At 42.7% G+C, this 16,907-nt stretch overlaps 1 protein-coding gene across 14 annotated transcripts in view; it reads left to right on the top strand.

Moving 5' to 3' along the window:
* Positions 1 to 229: 229 nt before the first annotated feature.
* Adgb (androglobin) overlaps positions 230 to 16,907 on the top strand; it is a 143,240-nt gene continuing 126,562 nt past the window's right edge. For 8 of the 14 annotated variants that reach the window (XM_087651406.1, XM_087651353.1, XM_087651323.1 and 5 more), the window contains 1 exon segment: positions 254 to 404. Coding sequence is in view for 8 of the 14 variants with exons in the window: in XM_087651323.1 (XP_087507449.1) it covers positions 331 to 404 (74 nt within the window). In the remaining 6 variants the exon portion in view is untranslated. 14 annotated transcript variants of the gene reach the window in all.

Raw genomic sequence — 16,907 nt, 5'->3', positions numbered from 1 at the left:
GTTAAAAAGCGGAGAGAGTCTGTGTCTAAGGTTCAGAGTCACAGATCCAGGCATAGCATGTTGCAGAATCCCGTCAGCAGCTATTTAAGCCTGTCAAAGCTTGCCCCATCACAGTTCCTTCCGGGACACCAACTCCTAGACACCAACTCCTAGGTCTAAAGCCGAGTCTTCAAACGGAGCCCGCCCTCCAGCCAGCCGGCCTGGGAGGAGCCTTCCGTTTCTCAGAACTCGCTCGCTGTCTCCTGGCAACAGCAGACGCGGGAAGCCTTGAGGGCCTTGTTGCGCTCTCTCATTCGGCCCTGCTGGAGGCTGCTCCGGTGGGCCTCAGGCATGACTTCCAAACAAGCTAAAAGGAAAGAAGTGCATCGGATCAATTCTGCCCATGGATCAGATAAATCTAAAGAGTAAGGGACCTCCCTTCCAATGCCTTCCCTTCCCTTCCCTTCCCTCCCCTTCCCTTCCCTTCCTTCCCCTTCCCTTCCCTTCCCTTCCCTTCCCTCCCCTCCCCTCCCCTCCCCTCTTCGCCTTCCCTTGCCTTGCCTCCCCTCCCCTCCCCTCCCCTCCCCTCCCCTCGCCTCGCCTTCCCTTGCCTTGCCTTGCCTCCCCTCCCCTCCCCTCCCCTCCCCTCCCGTCCCCTCCCCTCCCGTCCCCTCCCCTCCCCTCGCCTCTTTGCCTTCCCTTGCCTTGCCTTGCCTTGCCTCCCCTCCCCTCCCCTCCCCTCCCCTCGCCTCGCCTCGCCTTCCCTTGCCTTGCCTTGCCTCCCCTCCCCTCCCCTCCCCTCGCCTCGCCTCGCCTTCCCTTGCCTTGCCTTGCCTTGCCTCCCCTCCCCTCCCCTCCCCTCCCCTCCCCTCTTCGCCTTCCCTTGCCTTGCCTCCCCTCCCCTCCCCTCCCCTCCCCTCGCCTCGCCTCCCCTTGCCTTGCCTTGCCTCCCCTCCCCTCCCCTCCCTTCCCCTCCCCTCCCGTCCCCTCCCCTCCCCTCGCCTCTTTGCCTTCCCTTGCCTTGCCTTGCCTCGCCTCCCCTCCCCTCCCCTCCCCTCCCCTCGCCTCGCCTCGCCTTCCCTTGCCTTGCCTTGCCTCCCCTCCCCTCCCCTCCCCTCCCCTCCCCTCCCCTCCCCTCCCCTCGCCTCTTCGCCTTCCCTTGCCTTGCCTTGCCTTGCCTCCCCTCCCCTCCCCTCCCCTCCCCTCGCCTCGCCTTCCCTTGCCTTGCCTTGCCTTGCCTCGCCTCGCCTCCCCTCCCCTCCCCTCCCCTCCCCTCCCCTCGCCTCGCCTCGGCTTCCCTTGCCTTGCCTCCCCTCCCCTCCCCTCCCCTCCCCTCCCCTCCCCTCCCTTCCCTGCCCCATCCAGAGCTGGGATTAACCCTGGAGCAAACTACCATACCAGAATTTGATTTGCTTGTCTGTCCTCCCTTCCAGGGAACCCATCTTAAAGATGCCTTTCCTTAATCCTCCTCAGTCTAGAACCACCAAAGGCTGCGTTATTGCTCGGGAAATTCCCATTTGTGACCTCTCCCAGCTTCCCCCCATCCCAAGTGGGTTATGCCTCTTAGAAGTTAAAAAGCTGGCTTTTCCTTAAAAAGGATACTCATCTTGGAAGACTTTAGTTAAAAGCTATCTCACTTTCACCTGTCCCCGGGGAGGCAGAAGGGGAAGAGAAGAGGGGGGAGTAGGGAGAGTTTGTGTTTTTTGCAGGACAGCATTCTAGACTTTAAATTAGATGAAGTCAGACATGGAGTGATTTCAGACATCTAAAAGTAAAGTCTGTAGCCTGAGGTCTGTGTTCCTAATGTTCGCTCCGAGGACATCCAAGCCCAGTTCATGAAATCTTCTTAGCCTGTTTCTATTCTGAGTGGCTGTTGTGTCTCTTAACTCTCTATTCACAGTATTTTCCATCGATAGCTTCCCGTTGGATACATCGAGTAATTCCACAGTACAGGATTTGGGCCACTGTTTGAACCTAGCACATTTGGAAGCCATTGCAGCTCTGGGAGACCAAACTGTACTTCCAGGCTTTCCTGAACAGCCTTCACGCAGTACCCGTGTGGGATGGGCAGTACGAGACTTAACTGATTCTTAAAAATCTCTCCTGTGTCTTCTACACCCTTGTGCTTAGTGTTTAAAGTCTTTCCCTTGTAAACTCATTTCCTGGACTCAGTCGGGAGTTGAGAGTCTGTCCTCTTAACTAAGCAAGCTTCTAGATACCTCACAGATAACACATTCATCTCACTAGCTGAACTTTCAGACTTATTTTTAACAGGATCGCTGTGCTTTTCGGGTACCAGTGTGACTAGGGCTGTTTCTACACCGTCTGATGTTCCCATTCTAGAAGTCCAAGAGCCACAAGGGCCTCACCACCTCTGCCACTTGTTCACTCCCCCTCAGATACACTAGAAGACCACTCCCCTCTACTCCCAGGATCTCTCTTCAGGCTTGTTCCCATCCCAGGGTCTTCATATTCTTGGCCTTCTCTGTTAACAAGTACTTTTATGTCCAGATGGGTCCATCTGACTTTTCCCCTACCACCACCACCAACCCCATCATTCTCACAGGTTCAACATTTTCCCCTGTCTTCTTATTCAGTTGCCAGATTTAAAATTGGGTCCCCACCTCTCTGTCCAAAACAAAACAAAAACTCACAGTACTCAGTGTCTCCTGTTACACTTTGTTTCTTTTCACTGATTCTTGCTGCTGTGTTTGTTTGCTTTAAACACATACATGCAAACATACATACGTACACTACATACATACATGCATATAGGTTTTTTTTTTAACTCGTCTTCCCAATACAGGGTACCTTTAGGTACTTCCTAGTGTAAGTTCTGTGAAGATGGGCAGTTGTCACATTCTTGGTACCTAGGATGGTTCTTGGGTCATGCATGGTAAGGTATTGAAACATGCATTTTTGTGGGTGTTCATATAAGCATATGAAAGAATTGATTAGTAGTATAGACCAGATCCTCAGAATAAAAAATTTCTATTTCCATCGTTGGGAGGATTCATGATCATTTTTAAGAAGAATGTCACTGGCAGACTAACTGATTCATTGTTCCATGTAGACAGAGAATGGTGGTATTTGGTAAAAAAAATACTTAATGGGTTAAATTAATAAATAACAGCGATAGGTTTTACCAGGCTTGAAAAAAATTAAGTCTTTTTTTCAAAATAATAATGGTAGTTATAACTAACCAACATTAAAATTTCGAACCTCTTTAGGGTGGGAAGTCCTGAACATTAAGTAGTTTATTACACACTGAAGAAGATGAGATTTTTTTAGCTCCAGAAGGCCACCAGTTTTCATCAGTGTCTGGATGGTATGGAAGACATGGTCTGGCAGGATCCTGTGATAGTGACAGGTGACACTGATAAGATGCTGGATCTTCCTTTGCCAGGACTGCTGATTTCTTTTGGAAAAGACGGTGCACTTTTAGATCTCTTTCTTTCTTTACACTGTTACAATTTGAATTAAATTCTGCTGATGCAAAGGTATGTTTGATTCATAAGACGGAAAAAAATGATAAGTATTTTCACAATATAACATTTTACAGATAGGCATTGCTACCATTGATTAAACATTAAATGCCAAATCGTTATTTTGACATAGCCTTAAGATGCATGCCATCTTCACAGAGCTTACATTAGGAAGTGCCTAAATCAAGTCCTTCCTCTGAAGTTTTACCAAAGAACCAAGGGTAAACAGGAGGCTGTTTCACAAGCACGGAATGAAGTGTCACACGCTCACAAAGCACTGGGGATCAAAGCCTAGCTAGATTCTGGTGCCATTTCATAATACCATGGGAGAAATTTAGAGAACTCGACATCATTGACCACTCCTGTGGTTCTAGAACCAATAAAATCAATCAACTCTATCATGGTCCAGGATAAGGAAATAAGAGAACAAGTTTTCAGAATTTTGAAAGCAGTCATCCACCCAGAGCCATCCTTCCTACTTCTACCCTAAATTTATGCATCAGGCTGCAGACAGTGGCCATGCCTGGCTTTTGCCTACTGGGGTCACCCAACATCTGATAAGCTCTTACTGCGTGCTTGGTAAGTAAACTCTTAGTTTCGTTCCTTACCTTGGTTTTCAGTTCCTTAGGACTTGATTAAAACCCGTTTCTCCCGTCATTCCCAATGCGATTTTCTATTGACATTCTTCATTATTTCATTCCGTCCTGCAGCTGACCCCGCTATGGTAAAACTTCCTAGTAAATATGACTGAGCTGTCAGCTTTTACATCCCATTAGTATTTCTACTGTATGCACTCCTCTTTCTTAGTCCATATGAAATCTTTTTAAGGCTTACCCTAGCACCAAGCCATTTAGGAAGTTGGACAAATGTGTGGGTTTCAAATGTTGCAGTTTTCTTCTTGAGGGCCATGGACATATGATTGGTTTCACCCCCAATGCTCCCTGCTTTGTTTTTCATTCTTGTTTGATTAGATTTTTTTTTGTTAGCTTTAAAAAAATAAGTGTGGGAATATTGGTATCGTAAAAATATTTAAAGTCTTACCTGACTTTTTTGGGCTACCATTTAACATAATGAATATTAGCATGACTGGCAGGAATCATTCTCCTTAATTTCAGTACTTTAGGCAATTCTAAGGCGTTTAATAGAATAGTTCCTGGACAAGGCAGTGTCCAGGAACTGCACCTGTAGGTACTTGTTTCTCACAGTAGTGCAGCAGACCTGATGTCCCCTCCGGCTTCTGCATGTACACTGTATTCACATGTACAACATTCCCCAGCCACGCCATTAGAAATGTTACTGTGCGCTTTGACATGCTCAAGTATTCGGAACTTGAAGGGTGGTCCCTGTGGGGTACTATTTGATGTTGATTGCCACCAAACTTTCTACCTCTAATAACATTTTAGAACCATGATTTAGAACACTAAAAGAAATTTATCCAAGTAACAAGAAGTATGCCACCTTCTATATTGTAATGGTGATGACATGTTATCAAACCTCTCTCAGAATGAGAGGCACGTGACTCATCTCCATGCTAATCTTACCCTTATGACCACAGCATACATCTTAAATTTATAGAATTTTCAGACAAGGTCCATGTGTCTGACCATATGACATGTGAAAAATAGGCTTACTTAAAAGTTTTAATTTCAATGATTTTATGAAAGCAACTAAAATAGAACAATAAATTTCTTGCTGAGCATTAAATTGAGTTCTTGGGCGTGTGTGTGTGTGTGTGTGTGTGTGTGAGAGAGAGAGAGAGAGAGAGAGAGAGAGAGAGAGAGAGAGAGAGAGAGACCCAGAGAGATCTGAGTCCATGTAGCAGTAGTTGGTAAGAACTACAGAGGAATCTGGTTAGAGTTATCCTCTGAAATATCAGAAAAGTCCTGCCCTCGAGGCGAATGTCAGAATTTAATGTATCACCTATTTCCATCCTCACAGTCCTCATCAAGGCAAAAGCCAGAGACACAAAGATGGAGGGACATAGGAAGGACTACAGGGGCCTTTGTGATTTCCGTGGTTGATCTTTGTGGATCTCAACAATTAAGAACACCTAACAAATTTAAAAAGCTAGCTTCATTGATAGAAACCTGCTGAGGGAAAGTCCTAATTCTTCTTGACATTTGGAACTACTAAATGAGCATGACTCACAGCCAAGTCATTGGAAAGCCACAAAAGATAAGAAATTTCGGGACATGGTAATTTCTGTCAAAGAAGTTATAATGTAGGTTGGGCAGGGATACAATTCATAATGGCAGCCTCTAGGGAATCTATCATAATGTTTGTTTTTTTTTTTAATTTCCCTGGGGACTTGTTAGATAGCAAACAAGTCCTGTGTCAGCATGAGGTTAGATTAGCAAAATCATGAGACTCCTAGATTGAGGGTGCGTGTGTTAAGAGAGGAAGTTGCTTCTCACTGGAGTCTTTCATAATTTCCCCCAACAGTCACTCCTTAGACAGCTTGTGTCAGGGCGGGGGATGGTTGGGGCACAAGAGGTCATCTGGACTGCTTGGGCAGAGAGGTCTTGGGTCTTGATGTAGGTACTAGGTCATGAAGCGGGTGTATGAGTGTAGTGAAATGGAATGGGTAGGCTAAGAGAGTTTGAACTGTAAAGGAGTGTGGACTTTAGACACCTAACTGTTCCACAGAACTTTATGCTGCTCTTCAAACCAAGGTAGAATGAAATGGGCAGCCATTTGAGCTCGTGGGATGCCTCTTTCTGTCCATTCCTGCTGAGTATGAGGAGCACAGGGTTGCAGAGCAGATCTGAAGAGTAACTATGGAAAAATCTACATGAGTTGTGCTTGCAATCCTGCGTGGCAGTGTATACAGTGATGCTGTCCAGGTTCAGATAGGGTGGTGCCCAGAAAGGGAAGGGTTAACAAGCGATCGGTCTAGTATAATGCACTCTTTCTTCTGTATTCTCCCTGGGGCCTGGCACAGTGTGCAGTGATAAAGGCATGTGTAATTTAACTGAGTTGAAGTGGAAACAAGTCTGGTAGCTGGGTCATAAAACCCTCTGAATTGGAACATGAGAGCCAGAGGGCAAAGTCTCATCCTTGGACACAAGAATTCCTGCCCCTGGGTAACACTTGGCAGAGACCATGGCATTATGTAAGTGCCCATTGCATATTTTAAAATACAAAGCAAATAGCTTTGCCTAATGAAGCTAAGCCTGCCTTTCGACCGTAACAGGCTCTGTCTTTAGTTCTCCATTGGTCTTCACTTTGAAGATTTATGTAGCAATTCACTCAATTTGGTGTGGTTTAAGAGTTACCTGTGGCAGGGACTTGATTTGTTGTTGAAATCAATCTTTTTTTAAAGTTGTAGTATGTGTAGTGTGTATGTCTTCGTGCACACAAGCTTGTGGCATTATGTATATGTGAAGGTCAGAGGACAACTTTGGGTGTCTGTGTTGAACTTCTACCTCTTTTGTGACAGTCTTTTGTTTAACACGACACTGGGGCCCAGCTGGCTCATGTCATGCCAAGGGTTCCCTTGTCTCTGCCTCCCAGTCTTACTGTACCCTCTCTGGGATGATAAGTGGGCACTAGAGCTGGCTTTATGTGAGTAGGAGGGATTCGAATTCAGATCCTCACCCTTACACAGCAAGCACTTTACTCACTGAGCCATCTCCCCAGTTTAGAGTTAACCAACCTTTGACATGTTTAATTTCAAGGAGGAAATAGATCTAAGACATTCTGCTGAATGATAAAATGAAAAAAAAATAAAAAAGGTTACTAGGTAAAAAGATTTAAAAGTAGATGCTCGTAGATGCTGTTCCTCCTAAAACATGATCAAGTTTATGCTATCATACTATAGAATCCTGGGTAAAGCTTCCAATGGAGTCAATCGTGGCTTCATCAAGCACAACTTTAAAAACATGACTTTGACATTTCTAGACCCGAAGTCATTTAAATGAAGAAATTAATTGAAATGGTCCTTAGCCTGCTATATTATGTAAGGTAGAATGACTTAAGACCATAGCCAAGCAGATTAAAATACAGCATGCAAGGATGTCTTATCTTGCTTATTCTCACCCCCAGCAAGCCCACATGATGAAGAATCACCCAAATAGGTGCTTTGAAAATTTCGTTGAGAATATTTCCTCTCAGGCTCCTGAGGCTATCTGTATCCCTTCTCAGGGTGGGTCCAAGCTAATTTCAGAGTCGGAGGCTGTACTTGTACTAATTTGTACAGTTAAATTAATACATAGTACATTTAAACTAAATGAATATTGGGCATTATTTTAATGGTATCATAATGAATACTCCAGCCCAAACATTTAGCAATTCTTTTTATCCTGTTTCTTTGAGCTGATGAATATCAGAGCCTCACATATTATTCTGGTTCATTTCCTAAGATCAGTGTGTTTTTCCTTGCCCCCATTTCCTCAGCCCTTTGTCTCCATCCTAGGGCACCAGCTCCTACTGATAGCCTCTTTGTAGACCAAGAGACCAGGGCCAACCTAGGACTGTGTGTTGAACACGTGTGTAGACGGAATTATGCAAAGAATCACTTTATTGGGTTGAAGGATATGTTCAGGAGTGCAATGGATTGGGGCTGGTGAAGAGCGTGTGTCTAGGCCAGTTAAGAACAGCAGAGGCCATCAATATTTTGTGGCTGCAGAGGCTAAAGGAGAGAAAACAGAAAGAACTAGAAATGATTTAGGCAAGTCTCTGCCCCAATCGTGAACCAGAAGGGTAGTGCATAAACGTAGCTAGGTGACCTTAAGATAAAGATAATGCTTAAAGCTTAAACTGACAACAGATCCTTTTCTGCAAACTATTTCCTGCACTACCTGTGGTGTCCCATTGGGGAAACATAGGCTTAGTTTAAGCCCGTACATCTAATAGCCTTTCAGTACTGAGGGCTTATTTCAGGCCTGGATTTGGGGTAAAATACAATATCTAGGGATTTTACATCCTGTTATGTTTGTTCTTAATAAATAAATGTGGGAGGCACAAGAGGACCCATTCTGGAAGTGGCTGACGGTAATGACTGAAGAAGCCCGTGTACTTGATGTGTGGTTGGAGCAGCAGCAGCAGCCTGCTTCTTAGAAGGCTTGCCTGATTCCTTCCCATCTCTAAGGAACCTTATTGATGTGAACTAAAGTTTTGCAGAAGAAGTCATACCTACAAGTCAGAACTTTATTGACCGTGAAGAGAGTGGAATCTTGCAAATACTGAACCAAGTTGTCTGGAGCTGTCTTAGCCTTCTTAATATCTATTCATTGCTTACATCCGTTTCATCTAACATCCTTGTGACTAGCATGTGAGACATTCTAACTGACCACTAGCTTCTACCAAAGTCTAAGAACGCTGTCAGAGGGCATTTGAAGCATTAGAGCCAAGACTTCCCCGTTTTGCCGTAATCTGTCTCCCTGATGTACTCACAAACACATCTGTCACCTAAGTCTGTGTTTCTAAGTCATGATCATTCACGTTTGGCTCCAGAATAAACATCTCTTACTTATTTTGAGGTGAGAGCTGTTTTAGTGTAATTTCGAGATTTTTTTTTATTTGTTCATGTTTTTGTTTTTAAACTATCGCTGAAGATCTCTTTCTGAATTCTCTTTGGCTTCACAAACCTTGTCATCTCCATCAAAAGAATTCAAATAAGGGACTGGAGAAATGGCTTGGCAGTTAAGAACATTGACTCCTCTTTCAGAGTACTAGGGTTCGACTCCCATCCCTCACATGGTAGCTTACAATCATTTATAACTCCTGTCCCAAAGCATCATACACCCTCAAATGGTGCACAAACATACATACAGACAAAACACACGTATGTAGCTTTAAAAAGAAGGCTAATCAACTGGGATAGAATACAGTGTGGAAGGCAGGCAGGATTTCTGACAGAGCAGAGTAGGGCTTTTTCTCTAGTTACTGCCAGCAGTGGCCCAGGAGACTACTCCTCACACATGCATTTGAGAATGACTATATGTTATTTTGTAAAATCCCTAGAACAAGGGCTGAGGTTATATCTCAGTACTAGAGTGCTTGCTTAGCATAAGGGAGGATCCTAATTTAAACTACCAGCACTAAGAGGGGCAAAATATCTCTTAACAGCAAGTTTTTCTCAGGAGATTGTCCTATCTAGGCAATGAGATACCTTTTTTCTTTCCCCAAAAGTCTCCTGATATCAAGTAATCATAAGGCCTAAGACTCCCGGAGCCAGGTTTATATAGTTATAGATGGCCTTCTAGACACCTTGGGTTACCAAATCTCCTTCCAAGACCAGATAGATGACTCAGGTCCCATGCTGACAGGTCCTGGTCTTGCCTCATCAATGTCCTGATGTCTTAATCCCTTATTTTGCAGCGTATTAACCATAAGGGATGAGATAATCCTGCTGTGGTGATTTGAATAGTTATAGCCTTCATAGACTTATGTGTTTGCTTAGCCCATAGGGAGTGGCACTATTAGGAGGTTTGGCCTTGTTGAAGTAGGTGTGGCCTTGTAGGAAGAAGTGTGTCACTGTGGGTTTGAGCTTTGAGGTCTCCTATGCTGAAGCTACACCCAGTGTGGCACTCAGTCTCCTGCTGCTGCCTGAGATCAAGAAGTAGAGCTCCAGGTTTCTCTAGCAGCATGACTGTCTACACGCTACGATGCTTCCTAACATCATGATAATGAATGAAACCCCTGTAACTATGTGCCATGTCCAAGTTAAATGTTTTCTTTTACAAGAATTGATTTGGTCATGTTGTCTCTTCACCGCAATAAAACTCTGAGTTGATACCAGTAGTGGGGTATTGTGATAGGCCTGATTTTTTTTTTGTTTGTGGACTTTGGATTAAAAAAAAGTTGGATGATTTAAGTAGGGCTTGATGGGTTGTCCTAGAAAGAACATGTAAGGCAGTGGTACAGAGGGTGATTTGAACTGTGGGGGCCTAACTTAAGAGGAGAAGAATTTCAGTATGTGGCCTAGAGACTGTTCTTGTGATTCTTTGTTGAAGAATGTGGCTGCTTTTTGCCATTTTCCATAAAGTTTGTCTGAAGCTTAGGTTTTGGATTAATTTTATTAGCAAAGAAGATTTCAAAACAACCTAGTGTGGAGTACTGTCAGGTAGTTCTTAATGGCCATCCTTACAAAGATCTATAATGAAAAGGAGCAAGCTGAGTAAGGAAAGTTACAAAAGGGGGTACCAGGAAGAATGGAGCTAAAACCTATGTTCAATGAAATAAACAGATTAAAGAAAATCTGGGTGCTAAGAGGAATAAAGGGAGTGGTGAACTCAGGCCAAAACTCTATCCAGCTAAGCTTCCAACAGTAAAATAAAGAACAGTTTGGCTCCAGGCATATAAGGTGTAGTAGTACATGCCTTTAGTGCCAGCATTCAGGAAACAGAGGCATACAAATTTATGAGTTCAAGGTCAACCTGGTTGACAAAGCAAGTTCTAGGACAGTCAAGCTTCAGTAGCGAAGGAAAACATTAAAAAGCAGAAAGCTGGTGAAGATGTAATTGAACAAGGGGGCCAAGGCCCAGCCTTAGTCAGCAGCAGAACTTGGTGGTTTTGGTCAGAGCGATTCTTCCTTTCTGACTAGGCATCTAGCAGGGATGTCCCTACCTGGATGCCCAGAGAAGTCATTGTGTGAAACTGTGGAGGTGAAGCCTGGATTCCCTTAGAGACCCCCAAGAAGCTGGGTTTGCCAGCACTGGGATATCTGTTGAGAAAAACTGCTACCAGCTAGTGAGACAGTCCAACAAAAAGAAGTGTGTTGCAGTCTACAAAGCTGGAAGGACTGAGCAGCATTTAGACATCACACATGTAGATGCAGAGTTTGGAGTTTGCCCAGCCAGTTTTTGGTCTTGCTTTGGTCCAGTATTTCCTCACTATGCTCCTTTCCCTACATTTTGGAAGGGTAATGTGTATTCTGTGTATGTTAGAAGTATATGATTTTTTTTTAATATTTAAAAGATTGCACGAATCCCAGGAGAACCTTCGAACTTTGGACTTATAAACATTGTTGAAACTCTGATAGGCCATGAGGAATTTTGAAGTTGGACTCGATGCATTTTGCATTATGTTATAGCTACAAGCCTCCAGGGAGTGGAATGTAGTGGTTTGAATAGGTATGGCCTCCATAGACTCACGTGTTTGAATGCCTGATCTATAGGAAAAAGAATTATTGGGTGGTGTGGCCTTGTTGGAGAAAGTATGTTAGTGTGGGGCTGGGCTTTGAGATCTCCTATGCTCAAGATATGCTCGGTGTGGCGTACGTTCTCCTTTTGCTGCCTGGGGATCACGGTGTAGAACTCTAGGCTCCTCCAGCACCACGTCTGCCTGCACACTGCCATACTTCCCACCACGATGATACCGGACTGAACCTCTAAAGCTGTAAGTCAGCTCCAATTAAACGTTTACCTTCATAAGAGTTGCCTTGTTCGTGGTGTCTCTTCACAGCCATAAAACCCTCACTGAAACACCTCGTACCTTTGAAACCTGCTGGTCCATGTGAGCTACTTCTCAGGACTCACCATTGGTTTCACCTCCTCTTTCAATTTCTGGAGTCCACCTCTCCACTAGCCTTCTGCCTTATTTGCTTCCTTCTCCCTCCTAATTAAGTCATTCTCCAATAGTTGGAGTTGGACCTTCACTTTCGTTCCCATTGACCTCCGCTCTCTTTGAGTCTCTGCATCGAACCAAACCCAACACACCATTTCACATGTATGTGATCTGCCACCTTTCTGCACCTCCCACCCTTCTGTCTACATCCCTGACTGCATCCAGCCATCCAGCCTAAACTCAAGATTTCTTTCCATGAGGCCAACGGTGATTTCTCCGGTTCGTTACATCCCCTCTTCTGTGCTAGTGAGTTACTCTGCCCCTTGCTTCCTTACAGCCCTCTCCACTCCTGTCTTTATGCTCTAGTAATCCTGTGCCTTTATCCTCCCTAATTTGAGGCTAGAAACTGAATTCTGCTGGTCTTTCTGTACACTCTTGCACCCGTGTTTTTTTTACAATGGACAAATGTGGAACTGCCAAAATCAATTTCTATTTAAATAATTTTAGTAGAACTAAGGTTTAAAAAAAAAAAAGGTCAGCATAACACCCCGTTTTAAACTATTTTTCAGTTAGAGAAAATAATTCTTTTGCAACGTGTTTCCTTAGGAATTTGATTTTCTGAAGAGTGTGACACAGAAGGCCCTTAACCAAATTAAGTCCATTGTGTAATTCTGTTCATATTCAGGCTCCTTGTGTGTGGTAGCTGACACTACTTAAGAAGGCCTGCTGATTGCATTTTGCATAAATAAGCGGCCTCCCAGCAGGAGAAAAGTCATGCCCTAACACTGAACAGCATGCTTTGAGAAAACAATGGCAAAATTCCAGGCCCCCATTTTATTGAAACTTTAATATCCCTACAGTGACCAGCATCCACAAAATAATCTCATTAAAGCAGAGATCCAGGACTGTGTCTGTGTCTGGACAAACCAAATTCAGCTACTTCTTAGTTCTTAAAAGTCCCCAAAGGCCTCCTACCTTCGAACTGACTGTTTTTGTTGAAGGATTTGTTGTTTGTTTATAGTTCATACTGTATTAGAGTCTTGTTTATTGACTCAAGATTTACTTTTAACAAAGTTACTGGTTTTTAATCAATTAGAGATAACGTCTTGCTGTGGTGCTCCAGGCAGTCCTCAGATTCTGTGTCTTCCTCTTTCTGCTTCCTCAGTGCTGAGATAAAAGGTGTGCTGTACTAGATGAGGAGTGGGGGGCAAGGAGGAAGAAAAGCGTATACAGAGGATGGGAATTTGAGCAAAATGTATCCAATGCATTTGTGGCAATGGTATAACTGAAGTCCTGACTGTATAATGATGTAGCATGTATCATTATTGCTAAAAGTAACTTTAAAATCCTTTTATTGTCTTCACAAAGTATGAATTAATAGTGCCCTAAGTTTCCTAAAGTTATTACATTAATAATAGTCCTATGAAATATTTTAAATTGTGGACTGATATAATCATATGCAAAGACAATTATGACTTTGTCTCAATTACAAATCGGGCAAGATATTTAATTTACTTGTTACCACAGATCAGTCAGTGATCAGTATTACTTAGAAATAAGTGAGACATGGTGTAAGTGAGCGTTTTCCTTAAACTAGTCTGAAATGATAGATTTTCTTAAAATGGTTTCCTTCCCAGATACACCTGTTATTTTTGCCTCACTTAAATAAGTCTGCATCCTGGACTTCTTGTCTTCCTACAGTATAGCTTGCATTTCATTCCTCACTAACACACATCTGTCCTTGGTGCTTCCTCTGCTCCATGTCTCCCATCTCAGAGCGTCCTTAACTTCTTTTCACACACACCTGTACTGGCACAGCCACCCTCTGCCAAGGTCTATAATTATTCAGCATTGTTTCTGCGGAGAAATGTAAGGATAATTGTATCCCTTGGAATTCCTTTTGTTATCAGCTCTATTTTTATATGTAATTTAATTATATCTTTTGAAACTCACAAAGCTATTATTACTACCTATTGTGTGTTTGTAGCACATATTTTAAAAAATTTTGCTAACACCTTATAGAATTTACTTACCTTTGTTGTTTGAGGCCTGCCCTTGTGTATGTTCACTTCCCATTTTCCTAAAGTAAGTCCTTCAGGTTGCTTATCTGTTTAGTAAAGAATTTGTTACAGTAGAGTCGATGTGGTCATGTTTGTAACTCATTTAAGATGAATATTTTTATCTTTCATATAAGAGTTTGGTTGGGTACTGACTTTAGACCTGGCAAATAGGCTTACCTCCATTCTGAAGATCCCCCTTTATTACTTTCTGGTACCTGTTATTACTATGAATTTGAGATAGTTCTTCATTTTAGGCAATTTGACTTTCAGTTATATAAATAGATATATATTATATTTTTATTTTATATACTAGTATGTAGACTCAAATTACCACTTCCCTATATCTGATTCATGTTTTAAAAATGGTGAAGCTTAGATCTGAAAACCCATCTTTTGTCAACTTTACATACTTTTTAAAGTTATCTCTAACATGCTAATGGCATTTTCCCCATTCTAACTACCTTATCCTTTTGGAAGCCCTGCTATGCCTGTGTTATGTTTTTCAAGCTACTTCACACTTTTGCTTTCTATGTGAATACTAGCTTTTAAACATCTTCTTTCTGACAGCCCCCCACACACATAGTGATAAATTATCTATTCTTTCTGTCATTTTATAATGATTACTTTAACTTCTTAAGGTTTTGCTACTAAGTTTTTTTTAAAAGGTCTTTCTTCATTCTGAGTTTTTGTTTAATGCTTTCCCAATCTCACCCCAGTACAAACTGCCCCTTTCGTCCCTTTTGAGAACTCTAATTGCACTCATTTTAAAGGCTTTTAGAGTTATTACTTTTCTCTTCTTTTGGGTTGAACTCTTTTCCTTGTGAGATGCTGGCTGCTCCCGGTTTTCTATTTGCCTTTGCTCGATAGTTTTTGTTCATCTCTTGTAGACATTCTGAGGTCTGACACCTCATTCCTGCTATCAAGTTGCTATTGTCTTCTGTGATGATGAGGTCCCTAAGCCACTGCTGAAGCCAGTTGATCCACACTCCTGAGCGGACACCTACTCAGTTGGCAAATGGCTGCTTTTGGGAGCTACCTAAAGAATATTCCTCTTCTCTCAAGCCCTAGTCTTTCTCCAGAAACTCAAGCCCTAGCTACAAGTGAACTACAACCTAGCCAGTGGACCAGCAGAGGCCCCTAGCACTTGGTTCCAACATAAGAACACTTACTGTGTTTTAAAGTTTTACCATAACTCCCCCTCCTCCCTGATCTTCATGCTAGAATCTTGAATTCTCTACTATATTGAGAAATACCATCCCTCATGTTATACTCATAGTTCAAGGTGCCCAACCTGTCATACCATAAACTACAGGGAGTGCAATACCAGACTTAATTCAAGGTTTATAAGTGACTCTGACATTTGTTCCTTCTGGCCGTCCCCTTCTCATGACCTTTCTGGGATAGCTAGACTTTGAGTTCTTCAATCTCCACTTTGCACTGCTTGAATCCACTTCCCAGTGAATACTTGTGCACTGAACCCTTTCACCCCACAATTCACAACAAAGGCTTTCTGTAATCAGTCTACCGATCATTGTCAATCACCGAGCACTGCTTCCTCACGTGTGCTCTCTCTTCTCCAGTGGCACCTTTCCTGGGTTAGCTTTTCTCCTATGGGAGCTAGCTTTCACTCATTTATCTGAAATGTTTCCACCCCTCGAAGGCTGTTGGGCTTTTGTCGTTCTTGTTGCTTGCATCGTTCATTTGGGTTTTTTAAAATCCCACTTTAACGATTTGACTTATTCAGATTTTATGCTATAAATCTTCTCCATTAACTTGTAATATGTTTTTTAAGAAAATGTTTCCATCAAATGTGTTCTATTCAAATTCTGTATTTGAAAACTTGATACAGCTTGTGCTTTTAACAATATGTTATCTACTAGTATTTGGGTGTACTGCTAGATAAATTAAATATGCATAACTCTTAGGTTTGAATTTTCCCAAACTTGGCAACATGTATTTTCTATTATTCCAAGTTCCCAAATCTTCCTCTATTGTACAGTGGTTAATATTGCAGAGGACTAGGTTCTAGTCTCAGCACCTACATGGGAGCTCATAATCAACTATATAAAATTCCAATTACAGGAGATCCAATGCCCTCTTCTGACTTCCACAGGCACCAGGCATACATACATTCATTCTGGCAAAACAATCGTGCACATAAAAAAATTTAAGATATAAAGCACATTTAAAAATTATCTTATTCTCAGAATCAACGCAACCAGGCATAAGGTACTTTAAATACCGAAAAGGATCTGAACTATGCTAGAGCGTCTGCAAGCCAACTTCAAAGTCACATACACCGTGCTGATGAAGTCCTCAGTATACTCGACCTTGGGCCGCACTTGAGCATTGTCATGATTGCCTAACACTATGAGCAATCCCACAGACTGGTTTGATGCTCTTAACTGGAGTCTTTAAAAGTAATAGTCAGTGTAATTGAAGTATATTTGATGTATTCCAAGACAAGACAGCTAATTAGTTACAATGCTCAAGAGCTTGGAGAGGAAGCCTTGACTTACGTGTGACAGACTGCAGGTGGAGGCAGATATTACAAAAGCCCTTATTTCTTTAAAAATGAAATCTTCCTTTTAAAAATAGGTTTTAAGACTGTCAACCTTCTAGAGCTGCTTGTGGTAATGCACCTCTTATTACCAGCACCAGAGAGGCAGAGACGGAGAAGGTGGGATCTCTGTGAGTTTGACATCAGCCTAGTCTACCTACATAGGGAGTTCCAGGACACCCAGAACTGTATAGAGAAATCTTGCCCCTACCCCAACAAAAACAAAACAAAACAAAACAACAACAACAACAAAACCCCAACAAACCAAAACTGTTTGCTTTCTAAGGGAGGTAACCTTATCTCTGTTCTTTTTTC

This window comes from Rattus norvegicus, chromosome 1 (genome assembly GCF_021556685.1).
Source record: "Rattus norvegicus strain SHRSP/BbbUtx chromosome 1, alternate assembly SHRSP_T2T, whole genome shotgun sequence".
Taxonomy (NCBI): Eukaryota; Metazoa; Chordata; class Mammalia; order Rodentia; family Muridae; genus Rattus; species Rattus norvegicus.
This window is presented reverse-complemented; position numbering and strand designations above follow the sequence as displayed.